At 49.6% G+C, this 20,538-nt stretch overlaps 4 protein-coding genes across 4 annotated transcripts; 2 read left to right on the top strand and 2 right to left on the bottom strand.

Moving 5' to 3' along the window:
• Window positions 1–8,160: 8,160 nt before the first annotated feature.
• Window positions 8,161–8,571, bottom strand: CDV56_107404 (uncharacterized protein; the record flags this gene model as incomplete). The annotated part of the gene is made up of 1 exon (XM_026761023.1): window positions 8,161–8,571. The coding sequence occupies one exon, from the start codon at window positions 8,569–8,571 to the stop codon at window positions 8,161–8,163; it is 411 nt and encodes a 136-aa protein (XP_026616006.1).
• Window positions 8,572–9,629: 1,058 nt separating this feature from the next.
• CDV56_107242 (aldo/keto reductase family protein) lies at window positions 9,630–11,914 on the top strand (the record flags this gene model as incomplete). Its single annotated transcript, XM_026760861.1, has 5 exons — window positions 9,630–9,776; window positions 9,835–10,148; window positions 10,802–10,878; window positions 10,939–11,371; window positions 11,434–11,914. 5 exons carry the CDS (start codon window positions 9,630–9,632, stop codon window positions 11,912–11,914), a joined length of 1,452 nt encoding a protein of 483 aa, XP_026616005.1.
• Window positions 11,915–12,521: 607 nt separating this feature from the next.
• CDV56_107147 (C2H2-type zinc finger protein) lies at window positions 12,522–13,758 on the top strand (the record flags this gene model as incomplete). Its single annotated transcript, XM_026760766.1, has 2 exons — window positions 12,522–13,053; window positions 13,130–13,758. The coding sequence occupies 2 exons, from the start codon at window positions 12,522–12,524 to the stop codon at window positions 13,756–13,758; spliced, it is 1,161 nt and encodes a 386-aa protein (XP_026616004.1).
• A 1,261-nt stretch (window positions 13,759–15,019) lies between these two features.
• On the bottom strand, window positions 15,020–19,459 carry CDV56_106868 (chromatin-remodeling ATPase CHD1; the record flags this gene model as incomplete). The annotated part of the gene is made up of 1 exon (XM_026760487.1): window positions 15,020–19,459. One exon carries the CDS (start codon window positions 19,457–19,459, stop codon window positions 15,020–15,022), a length of 4,440 nt encoding a protein of 1,479 aa, XP_026616003.1.
• Between the last annotated feature and the right edge of the window lie 1,079 nt (window positions 19,460–20,538).

The raw sequence follows: 20,538 nt of genomic DNA, 5'->3' as shown, positions 1-20,538 counted from the left end.
AACCGATAGAAGTCGGTATGGTGCAATTATCGCAAAACAAAGCCCCCTTTCCTCTTGGCAAAAAGAAATCGACTGTCGGAGGGTTGCGATGTCCTTGACAGACGTTTTAAACTGGCCTGGTCGTACCGCTCGCCTTATGTCAAGACAGAAAACTCGCCAAAATTTCTTTGGCCACGGATGAATCAGGGCTCTCGCAACAGCCTTTTAGAAAAGTGCACGACGAGAAAAATAGCGGCACGAGAAAAATAATAGAGCCCAAGGTTCTAGTTCATGTGCGATAATGGATTCAGCGGTAGTTGAGATGGCCACCACGGATGATACTGATGACGGAACTGACGAAGATAGTAAACTGGGTGGCTGATAGATCTCTCAATGGGGCACTAGTCCGGTAAATGCTTGGTGAAAGGAGGAGAGATGATATGTCAATGGTAGACGGAAGATGCGAAAGTGATTATAGAGGACGGTGGAGGGAAGGGTCGAATTAGGAAAGAGAAAAGAGAGTAGAGGAGAAGAGAGAGAGAGAGAAGCGGAATCAGGTTGATGATAGGAGAAAAGATGATAAATGACAGGAAGAAAAGAGAACGGGGAGAGGGAGCAGAGAGAGGGAATTATGAAGCCGAAGAGAAAGAGGATAAAGGAAGAAGACGACGACGACGACGACAACGACAACGACAACGACAACGACAACGACGACGGCGAAGACTGACTACTGAGGTTAACAGGAGCATCTTGAAACCCGTCCAGGGTCTTTGGAGGAGCTCTGGCCATGTTGAAAGTCAGTTGAGTGCGAGTTAACTAGTGTCTTGGTGGTTTTGGTCGTCGAGTACAAGAATCCACACCACTAGTGGAGGGAGTGGAGCAGAAAGTAGGCATCTTCATTTGTAGAATGCTAGACCAGAATATCCAATCAATCCAGATGGAAACAATAATGAATGGATGCTGATTATTTTGATATGTAGACGGATGGTCCTAAGTCCGTCTGTGTTTGTTTGATGACAGTGGAGGGGTCACCTATTACAAGCACATAGACGGAGTACGGAGTCAAGAAAGGCCGGTACCCATTCTAGAGCCGAGATTTTCAAGAAAACAGCAATAGGAATCAGAGTGTTTATCTGATTGAATATCCTCTGACGCCCTGAAAATAATGAGATTCTGTCTAAGTTCGAAATATGGAACAAATGCATACGCATTCTCAAGGAGTTCTAGGAAGATTACTCCATAGTCCGTACCATAATGTGGCTCAGGTATCTCCGAAGTACATCCACAACTTGGGCACACTAGTTGGCTGGTGCTGGGAACCGCTGTCCACGCAACTTGACGAGCCCATAAACGGGGCAGATGTCAACAACTATCCGTAACAGTACGTAGTAAGAGAAAGTTATGGAACCCACCCCAAGGAACAGCCACACTATTGTGGGTGCGAGACGATTACTCCGTAGGGTACGTACCTGAGGAATCTAGGTACTCTAGTCAACGGGGATCAATTACTCCGCTGACTACGCCAGAGGGCTCTGTCATGTACTGGTAGTACGGAGTATGTTGATCCCAGTCTACCACAGACTGCAATAATACCCTGAAGCTGAGCTGAAAGGGACAATAAGTATTAAGACTTAATTGGTTTCGGTACCTAATCTTCCGCCGTGATGTATACTTTACTAGGTACTGTACCTATGTAAAGTGTAGACTCAGACCCTTCATTTGCAGACCCCTCAGAACCCCGTTCCAACCAGATCTATCACTCCACTGTCATTGGCTGCGCCCCTGACTGATACGTGTGCCTGTCGTCAGCTAGATAGTCTAGGGCAGGGAGTAAATAAATAAATAATAATAGGTAGATACTGTAGATATGTTTTTGAGCAAACGGGATGAGATTTGAGGGAAGGGAGTGGCTCCGGCTAGTTCGGCTGTGGTGCCATTATTGATGTGGTATTGTGGTGTCTTGTGGAAGTTGACTAAAAAGTTCTAAAAGTTCAAGAGTCCCTGTTCCTAGTAGAAGTGACTAACCCAAGATTAATTAGGTTAGGCTCGGCTACCAATGACAAGGGAGGAATTGATTGTTGGTGTCCTTAGCATTTATAACCATGGAGTCTTGAGTCTTGAGCGCAGAGTGGTGGTTAACTAATTGGGTAATGCATACGTACTTCGTTCCTCTGGGGGGAAATTTCTGCATAAAAATCCAAAGTACAGAGTAAGAATCTCAAATACCAAGTATCTTCTTCAGGTTACTTAAGGTAGGTACCTACCTCTCAGGTACTAAGGTACCCAAGTTCCTGCACGAGCATACCATAAACTTTAACAGGTAAGGTATTGGGATTACCAAAACCAAGTAGGTATCTGTCTTGAGGTTTATTCGATTATTTACTCCCTGGATCAACGAAAAAAGAGTCCCAAACCCTGTACCCTATTCATCAGATTAAATCTATGTCAATTGTGCTGTATACTGATAAGTAGGTGGTTTTGGCAGCTCGTGCCTGCAAGAAAATGCTTTGCCTATCATGACCGGGTTTGGTCTTCGTCTACTCCGTACTCCGTCTACTCTATCTGTGAAATATCCCCGGGGAACAGAGCTTCCGGACAAGCTTTTACCCATAACCCCCATACTTTTGAAGTCATGCAAATGCAGTCTACATTGAGTCGTCAAATTGTAATTGTAGCTTTGTTTATGTGTTCATTAAATCACTCTCAGTTCTCAGCTGAAATGGCTGTATGTCGCTTGTAAACTCATTCCTCATGATCACCGAGTTTGATTTTCCATCAGATAATCATCATCGATTATCGAATCCCTCTTTGGGTACTCTTGTCCGCCCGTCTCGGGTTTGTTAGGATCAGACTCGGGAAACCCGAGTACGCCTGTATGTAAATTAATTATTACCTCCTGTATGTGGCTGAGCTCCACCCGGGTGGATATCAGAGTTGTTTCTCTTTCCAAACAACCGTCAGGAGTATTATTCTTCAGTGCAGTCTTGTCAACTTGACTATTCCTATCCCCATTTCATTCCATTAGTGTTCTGGAAGACCAGACTATCTTGAGAAGAACAAATAGCTTCAAATCTATTTTCATACTGCGGTTTGTATACCAATAATAACACAGGAAATAGGTCAAGTCTTGATTTACGCGTCAAAATGCTGAAGGAACCAGAAGCCGCAAGCCACAAGTAGACCCTGTTTCGGATAATGGACTACATAACTCGTTTGATGATGCGTGTGTCCTTATCGCGGTCTGGTTTCCCCTTTTCTGCTAGACTGGGCATGATGTCCATGCTGAAGCAGAGCACCAGATCCAACGAGCTCGTTCAATAGTAGATCCAGCAACTTCCTCCGAAGACATGAGGGACCAAGCATACGCGTTGTCGACGTTGACTCGATAATTGAGCAGCCGCTCATAACTCCATTCTAAACAGGAGATAATGAGCATCGTGGACTCAGATATCATTAATTTCAAAGTGGCCAGTCATGTGTCTCAACTGCTAACCATCAGAGGTCATAGCCGCTGGGACTTGATCAGTACAACAGTGGATTGGCATACTCATCAGGTCATTCACATTATTGCCAAAGTGGTGAGATTCGAGCTACCCCACATAATTCCAACATACGCGTCAGGAGTTAGCAGACAGCACAAGACCTTTGTGAAGGTCCCGCGTCTTGGCCATGAAATAAGATTTGGATATTCTGACTCCTTTACCATGTCATGATCATTTCGATGGTCCGGGAATGATCAGAAAGAGCAAAGCGTCATAAACACCATGCATCTGGGTGTTTCTGACGTCAAGCAGGACTATCCAGTCAAAATGCTACGTCTCAGTTCGGAGCATGGCGCATGTGTCCTTGACTCCTTGGATGTCCCTCTTTTCCCTGAACTCCCGTCCCGTCACTCACAAGCGCAAATCGATAGACAAACCTGAGAATGCTTAACGCATAACAGCTGGTGACCAGTGATAATAACGGCTAAGCTGTTGCGGAAGTTGACACGTCGCCAAGATTCGACCAAAGCGCTGATCATCATTCGCTGAGAGTCTAGACACGGCTTATCAACATCACTGATCTGATGTTGGAGGTCATCAGCACCGTTCTTGCCTGACTCTATGGGCATGGTCATCATAAGACTGGTCTTCTGGGGCTGAGCGTTCACGCTCAATATTTTGAGCGTACATCTTGCGAGTCGCAACTGCGAGGCACTGTAAGCACATTCACCTTCTAAATATGGACCTCAAGCGAGAAAATGGGCAAGCATCGCAGCCGTGTCGAGGGTTACGTATGCCACCACTCTGCTCTAACCGTTACTGACGAAGCCATCTTGAATCATGGGACTCGACTAGAGTAGGCTAAAGCGGGCTACGTACTCCCTACAGTACCTAGCTTGGTAGTTGGTGCAATCTAATGCCGCTCTGTATGTTTCCTGTTTTCACAGTGCCCCTCACGACTATCGACTGTTCTATTATCTGAAATCTAAATGAGTTGAAGGACCCTAGCTGTGCTGCGCTTGATTAGTGAGATGCCTCATCATTGTCTTATGGACAAACGGTGTACCAGGTACCGTTAACCTCATGTCCCCCTGTTGACTCTGATGGATCGAGTAACACGGGTATCAATAATACTCCGTACCACAAATGCCGGCACCAAGGCTCACTTCATAGGTACCCGTCGTATTCGTATCCGCCAGGTACCTCGGATTAGATACGAGCCGATCATCATACGGTAAGGTATTTCCAGCGAGTCACGACATTTACAGAACACACCTCGCGTAGGTACAGCACAACCCAAGTATCATCGTGGTGATATCCCGTCCTATTACACCCAAATACCCCACCGTTCCCGATCCTATTCAATCCAAACCTCAATCGAGTCCAGATCGCGATTCTGTGTCAGACTTGCCTGGCACATGAACCATTACAAATCAGGTCATATCTCATGGACGGTGAACCGCAGTCAGGGCCTGCAAAACCGCAACCGCTGATGTATGCTGGCCCCTGTCAGTCAGAGTCAGCATCAAAGTTGCCGACTTCGGCTTAGATGCTGAGAGCTGGTAACACTTGGTCAGACTGTCAGGCTACCATGCCAAGTGCTGACGATGTCCTCACTTCTCAGCCCTAAAATCAGCTCAAGGGCCAAGAAGGGGGCCGAAAACAAGCGCCAGATCAGAGCTTTACAAGTGGTTAGAACTCAGAAACACCGTCTACTCCGTAGTTCATTTTCCTTTCTCTCTCTCTCCCTTTTTTTTATTTTATTTTTATTTTTTATTTATTTATTTTTTTTTTTTTTTTTTTCATCTTGGACCCTTGGAAACGCCCAATGTTTGATAGTCAATCTCTTTTAGATTTCGATGGCGCTTTGCATACGTAGGCATTTGCGCCTCTTCTTCAGTCCCGTGGCACTGACACTGGTAGTAGGCCGGAGATTAGGCCAGCCGTGTTGATGTAGGGTCCGAGTGGTGTTTATCTATGAAGTAAATTGTCTACTACTTGGATTTTAGACAAGGGTCTTTAGCCCTGAGCAGGCTCATAGAACAACTGCCAGGCTACCCGCGGCTGCTGCACTACCTTATCTATGCACATGTTCTATGATCCTGTTGGTCTTGTTTCGACTCGATTGTATGATGATCAGCAGTGCAACAATAATGATGTCGAGAAATATGAGATATTTACAAGGCAACTAACTACGCAGTAGAGCCCTGCCCTGCTGGTATGTGAACCTTGACGATCACAGCATCGGACAAATAATGCAATCATGCTTCTGCCGAAAGCTCCCAGTGAAACCGCCACGAGGGGTGAGAAGAGACCCAGACCCTGAGAATCGCTTGGAGTAAGTTAGTCCGGAGAATATCCGTGAGAATGGAAAGGGCAGGATCCTGAGTCGGCCAGGAATGGGTTTGGGACATTTCGGGACTGTTTTTTGGGAGACTTTGATAGAGATTGCTAGTTGAATTAGATATTACAAGAGATATACAGTGAATTTATTTTGATATTTCAGTCCTACATTCAGGAGTTGTTGCTATTCAAATGCTCCTTGGCTGGATAAACCCGTTCTCTGAGTCAAGATCTTCAGGGTCTTCTTACACAAAGTTTGGGACCCAAACTCTGACTGTAGGTAGTGTGTTTTGGCTTGTAATGCATCAAGGTAATTTAGGTAATGAGATAGCTGTATTTCATTTTCAGCTAATGTGCCTAAGGTAGGGCGTACCATGTAATTTATTTTTGTAAACCAAACCTCACGCATGGATTCGAGTCAGTCAATATTGGATTGTGGGACCACATTAACCCCTCACGCAGGTTGTGGAGCAGATACTAACAGTCTCTTTCGTTCTGAGTACATAGTACGTGTCAAACCAAGCAAACAAAATCCCCAGTCCAACAGCCCACATCAGATAGGAGACTCCCGTCTGAACCGAACAACCACACGGGCTCGGAAAGGAAAGAAAAGACCAGATTGAATTTGATCCTAATGACACAAGAAAAATCCAAAACTCATGACAAAGACAAAGCCGAAGCTTAGTTGCAATAAGCTGCGTAAGCAGAAACGTCACGCAGTGGGGGTTCGCGACCTGCCCTGGCCACGCCTAGACACCCCTAGAATCAGGGAACGGCGGCGTCTAGCACCAAGATAGTTAGGTAGCTTCATGGACTGATATCCAGGAGGGGTGTAGGCCCTGGTAACTATCTCGATACCACTCGAACACTGGTATCAGGGCCTACGTATGCTAATCTCCTTGTGCACTTAGCGCTCTGCCTGTGGCTGGTCATGCGGCAGTACGTAAGCCACAGGGCCTCAATACGGCTTTCAAACTAGATAGCAGAATCCTCCGAGGCGCCCTACTACTGCATCGCTAGCCTGTTGGCGTCCTCGCTTGATGGTTTGATAACTTTAATAACCAGCCAACTTACGTAGATGCATACGAATGCCCGTGGTCAGCAAGTGGGGCCCAGGCGCTTCGACTAGGGTTGTCCGGATCAGGGCCGAAGTGGGTTAGATACGAGCAAATGTCAGGGTTTCGCTGGATGAGCTGAGTACTCTCATAGTTTATGCGCTAAAGAATCTATGGAGACTGTTGGGCTGGTTCATTTGCTTCCCGTTTAGTGGCACTATCCATGGATTTGACTGTGTTCCGCATCGCTCGATTCATGCGATGCCAACATCTAACACGCTTCACTCTCGTAGATGGGTCAGATCGCGTCAAGGAATGTTTCTGCCTAGCAGGTGCCGCTGGTTTCCTGCTCGGATCGGTTATGGCTTGTCAATGTCATCCATATGTTGCACATACAGCTGCGCCGCGATCTGTGTTATCTCTGTTCCTTCATTGGCTCCGGTTGGTTGACAAGGTGGCTGAGCAGGGGGCACACAGAGTCCAGGCTGTCTCTTGGAGTCTTGTCTAAGCCTTCTAAGGTGACGTTAGACGGGCGAGGCGCAGGCGCATTCCCTCTTGGAAGAAGTACAGGTTGTTTGTTGTGGTTTGGATGTACGAAGTACTGCATAGCGGATACGTGCCTTGAACTTCAGGCTGCTAGATGCAACCTCACGAGGACGTTGAGCAAACCTGCAGCTGCAGCAGCTTGGCTATCAGGCAGTTTCTAGTTCTTGGTGCGCAGGTAAAGAGGATCGTGGATTGATGGGTTTGCAAGGACTTCTTAATTTGACCGCATCATATCAGAGCAACCATGCCTTTCATCTCTTCAGATGATGATCTATCTATGTCTGGTTCCTGGTGAAGGACATTCAAACTGGCTGTCAGACTGGACTTGCATTAGGTGATGAACTGATTATCCCCCTAACAGCATGCAACTGGCATTGAGCTACAATACAGCAATGATTCACTGACCCAAACAGCAAGGCAGAGCAGCACTGTGCAGGATATAGGATGCCGCTCACGTAGTAAGTCCTACACACTGCCTCCCAGACATCCCCACTGACACTACAATCTGCCAGCTCGAGTCAATAAACCACCCCCTACTCGGTTTCACAATTCAAATTCATAGAACCCTCTGTCTAACAACCTAATCTCCAGATATACCGGTCCTTGACCAAAGGTCCATAAACCAGAGGGCCAAGGGCAAACATCAGCAGTCAAATCGCGATGGGAGGATTGACAAGAGCTGATTTAGTGGCACCAGGACAGAACTTTCATGACCTTCTGAACAAACTGAAGACTTATCACAGATCATGGATTGGTTACTTTAGCTCGCGCTGATGCTCCCCTTTCTCAGCCATCTCGTTCAACACCCTTTCTGCCGTCCTCGTCGCCTCCATTCCCGCCGGTGCACCACAATAGACAGTCGCATGTATGATCGCCTCCCGGATCTCAATCTCCGTCAGTCCATTGTTGACTGCGCCGCGGATATGAACACCCAGCTCATGCGAGCGGTTCAATGCCGTCAACATCCCGATGTTGAGGAGGCTGCGCTGCTTGCGGTCTAGCCCGGGGCGGTTCCAGATGTTTCCCCAGGCCCACTCGGTGATCATCTCTTGCATTGGGCGGGAGAAGTCGGTTGCGTTGTTGAGGGAACGGTCAACGTGCTCGTTACCCACGACGGCCCGACGGGTTTCGAGGCCTCGGTTGTAGAGGTCTTTGTTTGTGGACATTCTGGGAGTTTGAGGGTAGGTCTTGAGCGATTATCGGCCTGATTGAGGCGGTAAAATGATAATACTTCTCAAAGGAAGAGAAAATTGTCAGGACGATTTGACATGAGTTGATGTTGACTGCAACTCTGGCAAGAGTCTATCGGATCTTCAATCTGTTCGGGTGACTGCGGGGAGATCCTCCCACATCCGCGGCGTTCATTATTCAGACTTTAGTATAGCTATAAGCTTAGCACTGAATTTACATGTGACATTGGCTATACTCACGTCTTCTTGAATTGTCCCTCAAGCACAATCAGTTTGGGGGCGTCGGGCTCATTCTTCTGAGGAGTGAGAAAACACATCCAAACCGCAGCTGTGAATGCTATTCAGGATAGTTATGCCACTGCATAGTGCAACGCCATGCTATGTGATGTTCTACCACTCGGGAATGCACCCAACTGCTACAAACTCCACAAGACGTGAGATTCTTTTGTAACCGAGGCGGGTTCATCATGTCCAATGGCGGGAATAGTCTTGCACTGGTGGTATGGTTATCAGACCGGAATGTCAAAGGTGGCCGGCCGCCGGCCACCTTTGCAAACTCCCCTTCATCCACTCCTCAAGGACAGTATTTTAGCGAAACATTGCGACCATCAACTAAACTTGAGAGACGAATAGAAAGCTACTAACTCTAAATGATAGACTATGTCCACAATTCTTTCACCAGGCGCGTCATTCCGGTTCTGTGCCACAGCAATGAGGTAACCATGTAGTCCTCATCACCAGCCGCATCAGCGAATATCGATCGATCTCGAAGCGTTGTGGAATCCTAGCCGTTGCTTCACCAGCCACTCCCGCATTCCTGACGGCGGCAGATCGACCGCGCAAGGGAGAATCTCAGAAACCATGGGGTATATGAAGTGCTCGATGATCGTGGCAATCGTTGCCGGAACCACTCATGATTCATCCCATCCTCAAATCATCCTTCACGAGATCATCTGGATTGCCAAGATATCCTCATCCTATCACCGAAGCAAGCCACAAGAACCTACAGTCTATATCCCACTTGGTCGCTCAACATGTCGCAGTCGACGCGGTCATCGATGCTCCTGAACTTTCTCCTCCTCACTATCTTAGCTTTATCCTCCTTCGGATCGACTCGTCCCGTCTCCATGTCAGGGAATGGCCTATCGAGATGTGATCTACACTCAAGATCTCCTAGTCCCGTACGTCCCTTATCGCCCTTACGACATACTCACTCCTCGACCACTAACAACTCCGCAGAGAGTAATCCCTTCAACCGAAGAATACCGCGACAAGCTCATGCATAGCATCCTCAACACGCTGGGTCTCGGAGCCCTGAACAAGCTAGATGACTGGAAGTCGAAGGTAGAGGACCTCGGGGTCATCGACGACAGCAACAGCCCCAATAGCACCGTCACGGCCGAGCAAAACTCCGTCGTCGACGAAAGCACGAAAAAGTCAGATGGCCAGCAGATCAACGGCATGAAGGACCCCGTCGGGTTCGTGGGTGATGTTCTCTCCACAATTGTGGACAAATTCCACGAGGCGTTCCTCACCCAGGATGAGGTTACGCTGTAAGTGTGAGACGTCCGGACTTGGGGATTCTGAGAATGATGGTTTCGGTCTATGGAGGGCGGATACTCATCTGTTTTGCGGTTTCTGTTGGCTCTTCTTTGATGGTGCCCTCCTTCGGGGTGATATACGCTTCAGCACGGCAGATGTTAATGACTTATGATGGCAGGGTTATGTACGAGCCAGCGATTTTGATAATGAAAAGTGCATCTTAACCAAAATCTATGGTAGTCGTCCTTCGACACTTCGTCTCCCATGCCCGTACCCCGTAAGACATCAGGGTTCGCACCATGATACTCTGTATTTCTTTCTTAAGTCCGAGTCAAATCGGACAGCGAGCAACCTTGGTGATGACAGCTTTCGCGTTCTCGATAACCGGCTCTTCGCCCGTGGCCAAGTGACAAAACCAGAAATAAGAAGAATAGAGTTAAAGGGTACAATGTAAGCTTGACGGTGATAATCTAGCTAAGTCCGCCGCGGTGTTGCCGGTGTCCGGAGCGGGGCGGACCCTGAATGATCCAACGACTTGATATCCATCAACTTGAACGAGCGCAATCGAAGCATAAATACTACACTACGTGCCCTAAATTTTGCCTGGGATCAATCGCTGAACTACATCTAATTGTACATAGCACATCGGGTTGACATTGCGCAGTACTCCAGTGCAAGAAGGAAAAAAAATGCCTTCTCTTGTTGGAAAAGAAGTCGGCCCCACGGGCTACGGCATGATGAGTACGTGATTCTCCAATTCGCGCCTCTGCGCTCAATTGAGCCCCCTACTGACCAGGCCAGGAATGACATGGAACCCTCAACCCCCCTCTGAAGAGCAATGCTTCGAAACACTAAACACGGCCCTCGCCTTGGGCTCGAATTTCTGGAACGGCGGCGAGCTCTACGGCACCCCGGAGTATAACTCACTGCATCTGCTGAACAAGTATTTCACCAAGTACCCCGAGAGCGCAGACAAGGTGGTTCTGAGTATCAAGGGCGGCCTGAAGCGGGGCCAGTTGGTTCCGGATGGCTCGGAGGCGAATATCCGCCGCAGCGTGGATGAGTGTCTACGTGTGTTGGACGGGAAGAAGACGGTTGATATCTTCGAGTGCGCCAGGCAGGATCCTAACACAACGATCGAGCAGACGGTCACTATCCTGGCTCAGCTTGTCAAGGAGGGCAAGATCAAGGGGATTGGGCTGAGTGAGGTGGATGCGGAGACGATTCGGCGAGCGTACGTTCTACTTCCGATTTGACTACTGCTTGGTCTACGCTGTTACTGATGGCTGGGAACAGACACAAAGTCCACCCGATTGCGGCGGTAGAGGTTGAGCTCTCTCTCTGGGACATCCACACCTTGAACGACGGCGTGGCCAAGACCTGTGCGGAACTGGGGATTCCACTCGTCGCGTACTCGCCTCTGGGCCGGGGAGTGCTGGCCGGTGCTTTCACTAGCCTATCTGAGATCCCCGAGGGTGACTTCCGAAGGTTGCTGCCCAAGTACCAGGACGAGGCGATGAAGCACAACATCAAGCTTGTCAACGAGGTCAAGGACCTGGCCTCTCGCAAGGGCGTCGCACCCGTCCAGATCGCATTGGCCTGGCTGCTGACCCTGAGCGGCAAGCCAGGCATGCCTACCATCATTCCGATCCCTGGGGGTACAACGAGCGACAAGGTTACGCAGAATTTGCAGGGAGTTCCCCGTCTATCTGATGCCGAAATGGTTGAGCTTGACAGAATTCTCAAGGAACATGAAGTGCGTGGTGCTCGGTACTAGGGTTGTTGAATGTTGCTGAGATTGTTGGGGTGATGACTTGATGAGCAGATTTTGTATTGAATATGGTACATGTAGAGATGTTAATAACAGACAGCTATCCAGCTATAGTCCTATAATTCTGGTCTGGTCAGCACATTGTCATGAGAATCATAGAAGAATACGTTGAAGGCCAAAGGATAAGTCAGATCAAGTGTAGAATAGTCAACATGCAATCTCACATAAGACTGGAGATTGTCCGCATTGCAGAATTCTTGATTAAATCATCATGCAAAAAAGAGCGGGCTGAACGAAAGTACTTACACTGAATTCCGGACTAAGCTGCTGTGGTTCATTCGCTGGCGAGAATACGGCCTATTGATGACATGATGTCGAGCAATTGATTGTTGTTTGAAGCTGAATAGGAGAAGGAGAGAAGATTCTGTGATTGTGCGGGTTTTTCTTCGATCGGAATAGCCTCATCACGTGCTGCTCGTTGCATGTATACTCGAATCAAACATCAGCAGCAACACTCCGCAGTAGTGAAGCGCTACCGGCATCAGCTTTCTATCCAGTTCAGCATCTATCCTCAACTTCTTCATCCCCGGCGCTGGCTTCAAGGCCTATCCCAATGACCGAATCTCCCGGTTCCCCCCTCTCCTCAATTGCGTCCGACGAAATGTCGGATCGCGAAGACCTCAAGCATGCCTTCTCGCCGTCCGCCTCAACCCTGCCTCCCTCCAAGCGTCGTCGCACCGGTGTCGCGTCGTGGGATCGCAATACTCCTCTCTCGACCACATTTCAAGAAGACCTTCCACCAACCTCCCCCTCGACCTCGATCTCGTCAGATACCTCCGGCGACATCCCCAACTCTCCCACCCTCCTGGCCCTGATCGGAGGCAGCCAGGATGACGACTACAGCGGTCAGGGCAACGACCAGGTCACCGTGTGTCGGTGGGAGGGATGCAACCTGGGCGATCTCGGCAACATGGACGATTTAGTCCAGCACATCCACAACGATCATGTCGGTAACCGACAGAAGAGATACTCCTGCGAGTGGTCCGACTGTCCTCGAAAGGGCCAAACGCATGCGAGCGGCTACGCGCTGCGCGCACATATGAGGAGCCATACAAGGGAGAAGCCATTCTACTGTGCGCTACCAGGTGAGACCTCCCTCTCAACCCCCCTTGTTCTGCTTGACATAATCGCCATGAGTGCGGAGCTAACAAATTCCTCCAGAATGCGACCGCAGTTTCACCCGTTCAGACGCCCTCGCCAAACACATGCGAACCGTCCACGAGACAGAAGCCCTCCGACCCTCCGACCCCGTACCGAAAGGCCACAATGTCCCAGCCTCCGCGGTGGGAACCCCCGCCGGAACTCCCGTCAGTAAACTCCAGCGCATCAGACTGAAGCTATCGCAACCCCCCAAGGACGAGGCAGACCGGTACAGCGAAAGCGCCAACGATGAGGCAGTCGTCACCGAGGACCTCGACGAGCTCGAACTACCCGAGTTCGGTCCCGAGATCGGTCTCGACGAGCGCGAACTCCAGCTCCGGCCTTACGATCTCTACCGGCTGCTTCGTCGGCAGATCCACTGGGCCGAGAAGGAAGGCCTGGAGCTGAAGGAGGAATGGGAGAAGATCAGGCCGAAGAGGAAGCAGTCGTGGCTGGAGAAGGAGGCCGTTTTCGACGATGTCATCGACGCCGAACTCCGCTTGTTCAGTGCCATTGTGGGCACCGAGGGTCTCCCAGCCGGACCAGGTAATGCCCCAAATGGTGTCCAGAAACAGCAGCACGGACAGCATGTAGCTGTGGCTGAAGCGGAGGCGAATCTGAGCCGTGACTCGATGTCCATCCCTCCATGATCCATGCTACATGGCTTTTGTCTCCTTCTCCGGATCCCTATCCACTTTCTCTCTATACTGGTCTTTCGCGGGTTAAGCTTTCGGCGTCATTGAGGATTTTTCTACAGTACTTGCGATTCAATGTGGCACACCGGACTTTTCAATGCATGGATGTATCTGCAGGTCGAACAATAAGCTCTTGTATCATTATTTTGATAGGTCGGGAATATGAAAATCAATCTACCATCCCACTACCTAGTATCGCATCAAGTCTTTGTACTTATCTGTAGTCTCCCAGGTGCCAGACCAACCTCGATACGCTAACTCATCTTACGCGGACTACGAAAGATCTTCAAGAGCATCCAATATCAAGCACAGAAGTGATGAGAATCATGTTCTTTTTTTCCTCTCTCCATGTCCCTGCAGAAAAAACTCAGATGAAATAAGATATTCGACAATGTCAAGCCCAGATGATCGCTAAAGCAGCACACCATAAGCATCAAAAATGACATGAAAAAAGAGGTCTACAACGCATCATCGAATGCATCTCCCAGAAACGACGAATGATCCCAAAACGAAATCAAACTCCAGGGAGTGACCCCATAATTGAAGATACACGAAGATAAAAATAACAAATGCGAAAGGACATCACCATAGGGCCCAACGCCAGTTGGGGGGCCCGTATGGGCTTGGAGAAACATGACAACACATACATAGCAGGGCCCAACACTCCCTAAGGGGGGTCCCTGTAAATGGAAAAAAAAAAAAAAAAACGACAAGATGCAGAAATATGACGAGGCCCAACGCTCCGAAGTCGGGGGGGCCAGGTCCATATGAAACCCGTGAAAACATGAAAACAAGAAAAGAGTTTTACATAAATAAACCAAACATGTCATGAGGAGCCCGCTCGAAACCACCTTTGTCAATCATTCCGACGACCAAACTCCAATGTGATGCCGTTTCACGTATGCATAGATGTAGCTCAAGAAGAGGCTTGATAAAAGGGGTAAAAGAGGAAAAGATTGAAGGTCTCCTAGACAAGGCATCGATGATTACCTTGTCGAACGCGCGATGAACGCCCAGTCTAATCTCTAGCAGAGTATGGAGTTGGCGCAGGCGCGTCCTTGCTGGCCTTTGCATTGTTGGCAGCAACGATTTTCTGATACATTGTCTGGAGTTGACGACCTCCAGCTTCTTTATTTGGCCAGTAGTTGATAGCAACGTATTCCCTATCGGAATGGTTAGCGAACTGCCGTACCAGCCGGTTGTTTCTGAAATGAACTCACCACAAGCGAATTTCAAGAGACGGCATGTAATTGTCTCCTTTTAAGGTCTTCCGAATGAATCCGCCAATGTAGCCAAGTTGGTTGCGCAACTCCGAGGCGCGGCGCGCTTTGTTTGGGATGTTGGCTCTAGTCACAGTAGAAACTCGCTCAAGTGATGAAAGAATAGGTTTGAACAAGAGGCGAAGCATCTCGTCGGAATTGCCGTTATCGCTCGATTTACGCTCACTCGGTTTACGACGACGAACATCCTCACTCGAGGCGTCAGACAATTTGCGACGACGGTCACTCTCTTGGCCGGACTTTGGGCGAGAAGCCGGACCTGGAGTGTGGTTTCGCTCCACACTGTCACGGGCGCCATGGGTCTGAGAACGGTGTCTTTGACGGTCTGCTTCACGGTGACCTTTGCGCGGGACAGACGGTGCGGGCGAGGCCGAGACGCTGGCGCTTGCATTGGTCCGAGCGGCACTCCGGTTGTTGCGATGATGGTTTTCCACAGCCCTCCTGGCAGAAATATTGGTGCCGTTGGTCAACTTGTCTTTCAGCACTGATAGCAAATACTCGACCCGGCGACCCAGATGAACCGGTCCCGGAGTCTTGATTGTGTTATCCTCGGCGTTCGCACGCTCATTTTTGCGCTCGACACGATGCTCCTCCAAGAAGAGCTTATCACCCAGTCCAAGTTCCGGGTCATCCCGAATCTGGGTCCAGGCACCCCATCCGTGGCGAGCGACACCGACGCACAACATGCCGTCTTCCCGCGCGCCCCACGAGCATGAATAATCAGCGGCCTTTGTTGCTTCCGGAATGCGAAAGCTCTTGATGTCAGCAACTGATGAGGTGACCTGCTGCAGAATGCGCACGCCGTTCGGACGATCCGTGAGATAGTGAGCATTCAAGCGGGTAGCGCCATTGAAATCAAACAAGACAGCCTTCCTCTCCTTCTTTGTTACCGTCTTGCCTGCATTTTCCAGCGCCTCCATCTTCGCATTATCGTCTCGGATGAGTTTGGCAGCCATATCACACATTTCCCGCATCACGGCAAGAACAGTTTCCTTGTCCCGACCCACAAGACGGGCTGCCCGCAAGAGTTCTTCTGGGCGATCTTGCATGTGTCCGTAACGTGTGACGGCCCGGTAAAGATTGCGGGTCTCTGATGTATCAAGAGGACGTTTCGGATCCAGCCGAGGGTCCAGCCGGTCAATTTCGTCAGAGCTGCTGTCCCCTTCATCAACAGTGACCTGAGCTTTGGCTTGTCGCTTGGCCTTTCTCTCTTCGCGAGAGTCCTGCCCATCAGCGGGAGCATTGCGTTTGCGGGGTCGACTCATTTCGATTTGCTCGGCCAGGTACTTTTCGTCCGCCTTGCGCTTTTCCTCGGCTTTGATTTCGTCCAGTTGATCCTTGGGGATGATATCGTCCCAAGTAAGATCGTCGACTTTGATGTCAACGAAGTCAAAGGCTTTAAGGAACTCCTCGCCGCCGTCAGCTTGGATCCCTTCGGCCTGTTCGGTCTGATGCAATTCTGCGTTGGCCAACACCGAATCAATGTCGAGCTGTTCTAATTTCTGCTGGTTTCCAGTCTGTTCGAACATCCTTTGACCGCGCCGTTTGAGAATACGGGAAATGTCCTCGGTGGAATTCGGTTCGCTAACGGAAATGCCATTCCGGGCCATCTTGCTTTGAATCTCCGATGCTTCCTTATCAGTGACGCCCCTTTGAATAGTGATGAACTCGAGCAACAACTTGTTGCGAGCTCGCTCGATAACTTCTTCTTCAACGGTATCCTTCGAAACAAGACGGTATACGCTCACTGGTTTGGTTTGACCGATCCGGTGTGCTCGGGCCATCGCCTGAAGGTCAGCCTGAGGATTCCAGTCTGAGTCAAACAGAATGACAGTATCGGCAGTCATAAGGTTGATACCTAGACCACCCGCCCGAGTAGACAGAAGAAAGCAAAAATCGCTACTGCCGGGCGCGTTGAAATGCTCAATAGCCAGACGGCGCGAAGCAGCAGGAATCGTTCCATCCAAGCGCTGATACGAGTAGCCACGAAATTCCATATACTCGCCGAGTAGGTCAAGCATTTTCACCATCTGACTGAAAATCAAAACGCGGTGACCATCTCGTTTCAACTTGGCCAAGAGCTGGTCGAGAAGCATCATCTTCCCGCTGCTTGTGATGAGTGCTCTTATTTGGTCCTCACGACGCGTGCTTCCGTTGAGTATCTTGGTTTCAGCATTGGGGAACATGAATGGGTGGTTGCTAGCCTTCTTCAATTCCATCATGATGTTCAGAAGGGATTGCTTTTGGCCCTTTGCGCCATCATTCAAGGCTGCGTAATTCTTCGTAAGAATGTTTTTGTAATACTCCAGCTGCACGTCCGAAAGTTCAACTCGAATGATCCTCTCCGTTTTAGGAGGAAGGTCAGACTCGACCTTCGATTTCGTACGGCGAAGCATGTAAGGCTGGATGGCGTTCGTCAATTCAGCTAACTTCTGAGAAGCCGCTTCGGCATTGAGGTCCATATCTACGTCAACATCAATGACGCCAGGATTCAAGAAGTCCATGAGTGCGGACAGCTCAGCAAGATTGTTCTGAATAGGAGTTCCAGTAATGAGGAGACGAGAGGGAGATCTGAATTCCAGCAGCTTCTGATACAACTGCGAATCACGATTCTTCAAGCGATGAGCCTCATCGACGGCCATGAACTGCCACTTGAACTGACTCAGGAAAGTCGAGTCCTGTAGCACATACTCGTAGGTAGTAAGTAGAACGTTGAACTTGGCACGTCTGGGATTCCCGTCGATCATCAGTTCATGATCTTTGAGCATAGCGCGTGCGGCCTCATTTCCATTGTAGACCACATAGTTCAGGTCAGGGGACCAATTGTCGAAGGTTTCAGCCCAGGATGGCATAGTCGAGAGAGGGACGACGACGATGAAAGGTCCCTGCTGGCGTCGGACATGACGCAGCCACGCAATGAAGGCGACCGTCTGGACGGTTTTACCCAATCCCATCTCATCAGCCAGAACAACGTTGCGGTTCTTGACCCAGTTAAAAGCCATGAAGTTGACTCCCTTGACTTGAAAATCTTTCAATTCGCCGTTCTGTAAAAAGCTCGGTGTGCCTTTGATTGGTTCGAAGGGTTTGCGAGTCGCAGGGTTCATCTCGGTCTTGTCAGACGAGGGAGGATGAGAGGCACGGTCCAAGAAGCGATCGACCTCGCGTTGAGCGATCTGGCTGACGAGACTTTCGCTCTCCCAGGTACAAGAGTCGTAAAACAGTCGCTTCCATTTGACGAGATACTCTGTTCCCTCATCACCATCCCGCATCGCGATCACTCTTTCAACTTGTTTGTAGTCCTCGATAGCCTCCATATCTCTTTCACGGTCAAGGTTCCATTTTTCACGCTCCTCGGGAAGGGCATCTCCGGCATGATTCATACGCAGCTCTTCAGAAAGAACCTTGCGAATGTAGTTATCAACTCGGCGATTGTTGCGGCACTTCTTTCCAAGGGATTCGAGAGTTTCCCATGTGGCATGGTAATGAGATTCCCCCTGCCATTTGATGTACAATTCAAAGGAGTGCTCATTAACATTCTTGTCACCAGGACTGACTCCCTCTTTGGGGCGATGGTTTAGCACGACATCTACAGCTGGACCGTCGTCTTGCACAGCGTTTGCCTGATAGTTGTCCATAACCTCATCAGGATCTTCACCGAACATTTCGTCATCATTGTCTTCATTGTAATTGGAAACACGAGAAGTATTCCGCGTCGAGAAACGGATTTCAGCATGTGAAGGTTCTCTGTTTGAGGCTGGCTGAAACATACGCCGACGTTTCGCCTTACTGGTACGAGAAGGTCCGCCATACTCGTCATCATCCGACTCGGCGGAGTAAGATGACGGAGTTGCCGGAGGCGAGGGACGCTTCGAGGACCGCTGTGAGGCTGCCGGGCGTCGACGCTTGGGGCGTGAGACCCTAGCGCCAGAATCTGACTCTGTAGAGGTGGATCGAATAACATGGCGTGTGGTCCGAGCTCGTCCGCTACGGCGAAGACCATACAGATCTGGGTTCTGTCTGATGTAGTCGGATTCACTCATAGACGATGATTTACGTTTGATGCCACGCTTAATCTCAGATGACGAGGAATTTTCGATGCTGGACGGGCTGCTACCTTTCTCGCTACTATCTGTAGCAGAGTAACTGCCAAGTCCCTCAGCATCAGGAGAGCCGCTATGATACGACGCATCCTCCATCTCCACCTCGGGCGATGACTCGGACGAGGTGAAATTGTTCGATTGTTCAGAGGGGTTGTAACCGGCGTTGTTATCAGCCAGTTCGCCGTTCAGGGCTGGAGAATTCGAGGTGAGGGAGGGGGAAAAGCCGTTAGACAATGCCATGTTGGCAATATTATCGGAGGATGATGGGATCACCATGCTAGTGGCTGTTGATGAAGAGAAAAGTCAGCATTGAAGCTCGATTCGGGGTCGAAGCGGCACGAAAGGCACAAGGATGTGTAGAGCAGTGCTACGCGACTCATTTTCCAGCAAATAGAAGCTAGGAAGCCAGTGACAGCCGACAGGAGACAAGGTATGATGCATGGACGTGGTTTGGATGACGGATGGGATAGAACGCGACAGGAAGGATTGAGGAAATGACGGTGAAAGAGGAGAGCGAGCGTCAATCCCAGAACCAGAGTCAAGAGCCGACAGACAGCCCAGGCTTGACTCAGAGAACTCAGAAAGACATGAGGACAGAAAGATGCAAAGATATCCTTGAGTTCGGTGGGTCGATAACGTGGAGAAGTACCCCAGCCGACAGAACCAGGACACGGCTGCAAAGCTAGGAAAAGAGAAGGAAATACTCACAATTCATAGCGAGGTGACCCCGAAGAAGGGAGGAAAGCACGAGACAATGTTTTATCAATAGGAATTGATGTGTTGGTGTTGAGAAAGAATGATAAAGTGGGTGGTGGAGAGAGATACAGATGGGAGAATAATATGATGAGGGAGTAAGAAAGAGAGGTAAGGTTGGCCGCCGGGCTGCGGGCTGGGAGGTGGACGAGTCGCAGGGGAGAGATCGGCTTGCGGCCTGAGATTCAAGGCTCCCAGACCACTCCGACCCATATCCAGTTTAGTGCGCCCGCAAGCGAGTCCCCAACAGGTATGGCGGCACCTCTGACATCACGTGGCCGAGTCTCACCGGCGAGCAGAAATTCACTACTCTTGTACTATGGACGACGGTGCAGTAATTTTCCAGCCTGAACCGGCTTTGGAGAGAAATTTTTCGAGGGCCGGACCGAGGGCCAATCACCGGCCAGGGAAAATAATAATGTAGAGCCTTAGAAGTTAGGTACCTAAAAGAAACTCCATTATGGCCTGAGGCATCAACAGTGTGCCCACAATGCCCGACATAGTTTTCTCTCCCCCCCATTGAGAGCCCCTCATTTTCGAAGCCTCCATAAAGAAACCTCGCTCCTCTCCGCTTGCTTTCATATCTAGTGGCTTGCTGTCAG

The sequence above is a fragment of the Aspergillus thermomutatus genome, assembly GCF_002237265.1.
Source record: "Aspergillus thermomutatus strain HMR AF 39 chromosome Unknown NODE_52, whole genome shotgun sequence".
Taxonomy (NCBI): domain Eukaryota; kingdom Fungi; phylum Ascomycota; class Eurotiomycetes; order Eurotiales; family Aspergillaceae; genus Aspergillus; species Aspergillus thermomutatus.
The sequence above is the reverse complement of the archived record's forward strand: the minus strand, read 5'-3'. Positions and strand labels throughout refer to the sequence as shown.